Below are 3,152 nucleotides of genomic sequence, written 5' to 3' on the forward strand. Positions count from 1 at the left end.
GGGTTCACTCGCAACTTACGACGGGCAAACTGGTTTTTAACAATATATAAATAGAAAAGTAAACGCAACAATAACTACAACTAATACTTAGAGCTGAAATATTATACATGACTCACGATGACCAAGTAACAACATAAGAATTCATAAGACGGTTTTTTTTTTTTTTTTTTTTTTTTTTTTTTTTTTTTTTGAACAGGACTCAACAAACACCACATCTAAATCTACTAAAATATTATCAGGGTCAAAAAGTTTTTTAATTAGATTATTATATATTAAATCAATAGATATCTTATTATTTGTTCTCATACATACCATAAAATGGGTCAAACAAGAAGAGGATTGCTAAAATTACTACTACATAAATAAATACTTTCACATTTACCATTTTCACTTTTATTTTCCACTTGCTCACAAATACGTTTGCTTTTGACATAGAAAAAAATAAGCCCTTCACATTTACATTTCTTAAGCTTTACCAGGAACTTTATAACTTTGATTAAAAATTATTTTATCAACAATTGCTTCCGTAAAAAATCATAATTTATTAATCTTGAATATGGAAACCATTTTATATTTTTTTAAAACTGACGTTTTGTAATTTCATTTTTTCTCAATTTTTAAGACCATTTAATCGATTAAAAATTATTAATTATCCATTCAATTAAATTTATAGTCTCTATTTAAGCTTAAATAAATATTGATCATGCGTTCGTGAAGAAGTCATTGGACTTCCTTGAGTCCATGCTCCATCCCAATGACTTAAAATGAAAAACAAAATACAATATTAGGCTTGTGGCTTATGAGTTCCCAGATAAAAACACAACCCGAAATTCGATGACTTCCATCATGCACAAATCAATCTCTCCAACATCATCATCTACATGTAAACAATCATAATAATAACAAAAAATAATAAGATGTGTGTTTGTTATTAGCTTCCCATCATCTTGGTTGTTTCACTAAATTCAACAACAATATTCTGCATTTCATTTCTGTACTATGTGGAAGTTGGTCATACTGGACTTCAAATTTTACTTGGCCACCTTTTCTGCATCCGAGTTTTCGGTCTGAGACTCGGGTTCCATTGCATTAGCTTGACTCCTAAGACGTCTTTGACCCTGCGTTTAAATCGGTTTTAGTACCAGAATACAAGAATCGCTTATTGTAGTAAAGATGTAACCTTTGTCACCATATTAACCCGTTATTTATTAATAAATATACAATTTAAAAAGAATAGACGAAAAGGTGATTTGGGTTGCCAAGCAAGCAAGCAATCCTGTTTCAAGCAATTTTAAAAAGTACCCTTTTTGCACCTCGTGACCCACCCGTTTAGCCACCAAAACAAGAATCACTTATAGCTGTAAAGATATAACCTTTGTAACTATATGTAACACATTATTTAATTATATACATATTTAGTTTGAAAACAAACCTCTCGTGTTACTGGATACTCTTCAGACTCGAGCATACGCACAACTTCACCCATCGTAAGTCTCCTTTCAGAATCAGGGTCAACACATCTCAAAGCGTTCAAAAGTGCACGTTTAAGTGCAGTTCTAGATGCTCTAGTACCAATGTTAGGGTCAACAACCTCTTCTGACCGTCTATTTCCAACAATCATTTTGAGCCAATCAACCAGATTCACCTAAAAATCCCAACAAAAACATAAAAATTTAAAATCCACACCAAAATGGTTTTAAACAGTTTTGTTTGGACTAATGCAACATTAAATACATACCTCATCCGCTGGACGACTATAATCTACCTGATCTCTTCCTGTAATTGCTTCCAATAGTAGAACTCCAAAAGTATACACATCGCTCTTCTCGTTCAGAAGACCACTATTTGCATATTCTGGAGCTACATATCTATACAACATTAAACATTGAAGTATGAGCATATTGTATTAAAAGACCAAAATGATACAAGAAAAAATTCAAATGATTTTTTTGTGTATTAGTTACCCGAACGTGCCCATAACTCTGGTTGTGATATGACTTTTCCGGCGGCTAATAACTTAGCAAGTCCAAAATTAGATAATTTGGCATTGAATTCGTCATCTGGTAATATATTAAATTTGATGCATTAAAGGTAAAACACAACCCGAAATCAACCGACCCATTCATAAATAGATAGTTAAAATTGTCATTTCTGGTATATGGCCATGGGAATTCGAAGTTACAACTTACAACTAACTTCAACCGTTCTTGATTTTTCTTGCCGTGTGTATATTGGAAATGAAACACACCATGAGTAGTTTTTCAACAAACCCTAAACCCTACTTGGCCCTGTGAACTCATATTTTTCATCATCGTAGATACAAATAAAAAAACATCAATTCAACTAAGAAACAAATAAATTATCACAAGAAGCTTTTATTATACAACATTAGAGAATCTTTATACAAAAACATATTTACTACCTCAATTCAAGTGTTATTTCTGTCTCTCAGTTGATGCTTCCCAAAGGTTTTGTTTGTCTGATTTGGGACTCTTTGTAGACAAAGTCACCTATTTATTTAGAAAATAATATTGATAGTCAAAAAACTTTAATTACAAAATCACAAACATTTATGTGGGAACAATGTAAATAAAGACCTATTCATCAACCAAAAAAAGCCTCATAAAACCCCAAAAATAGTGAAATCGAGATGAAATGCAACAAACCAAATAACGATATCTAAAAATGTTACCTTTTTTCTGCAAAACCCAAACAAAAGATTATATTTTTTTCACCCATCAAAAGCAAAACCCAAATAAGATGTACATAATATGTATTGAAAAATTACAAATAATGAATATCTCTGCAAATTCTTCCCAAAGAAAAAGACAGAAGCCTCAATTGAAGAACAAAAACCCCCAATGAAAATCATGAAAGCCAAAACCCTATAATTCCAGATCTGAACACTTTAAGTTATTACCGCCACTATTCAACCTCGCCGTATCTTGTCGTCACCGGAACCTTAGTTCCATGTGCCACCTCTATCTTCTCTCTCGTCTCCCCCCTCTCTCTCACACACACTTTTTTTCTCTCAGTTCTTCCCTCTGCAAATGAAAAGAAAAGCAGATAATAGGTGTTTGGGGATATGTGTAGGAATTCAAAAAAGAACAACGAAATGGTATTGAGCCAGATCTCTGGTAACATTTAGACAT

The 3,152-nt window shown here is 32.2% G+C and overlaps 1 protein-coding gene across 1 annotated transcript; it reads right to left on the reverse strand.

The window, feature by feature from the left end:
- Positions 1–897: 897 nt before the first annotated feature.
- LOC110916014 (probable receptor-like protein kinase At5g18500) lies at positions 898–2,387 on the reverse strand. Its single transcript, XM_022160764.2, has 4 exons — positions 1,965–2,387; positions 1,739–1,868; positions 1,433–1,645; positions 898–1,118 (listed from the first exon to the last, which is right to left on the reverse strand). Exons 1-4 carry the CDS (start codon positions 1,976–1,978, stop codon positions 1,032–1,034), a joined length of 444 nt encoding a protein of 147 aa, XP_022016456.1. The 5' UTR covers positions 1,979–2,387; the 3' UTR covers positions 898–1,031.
- Between the last annotated feature and the right edge of the window lie 765 nt (positions 2,388–3,152).

The sequence above is a fragment of the Helianthus annuus genome, chromosome 16 (assembly GCF_002127325.2).
Source record: "Helianthus annuus cultivar XRQ/B chromosome 16, HanXRQr2.0-SUNRISE, whole genome shotgun sequence".
In the NCBI taxonomy this organism is placed as follows: domain Eukaryota; kingdom Viridiplantae; phylum Streptophyta; class Magnoliopsida; order Asterales; family Asteraceae; genus Helianthus; species Helianthus annuus.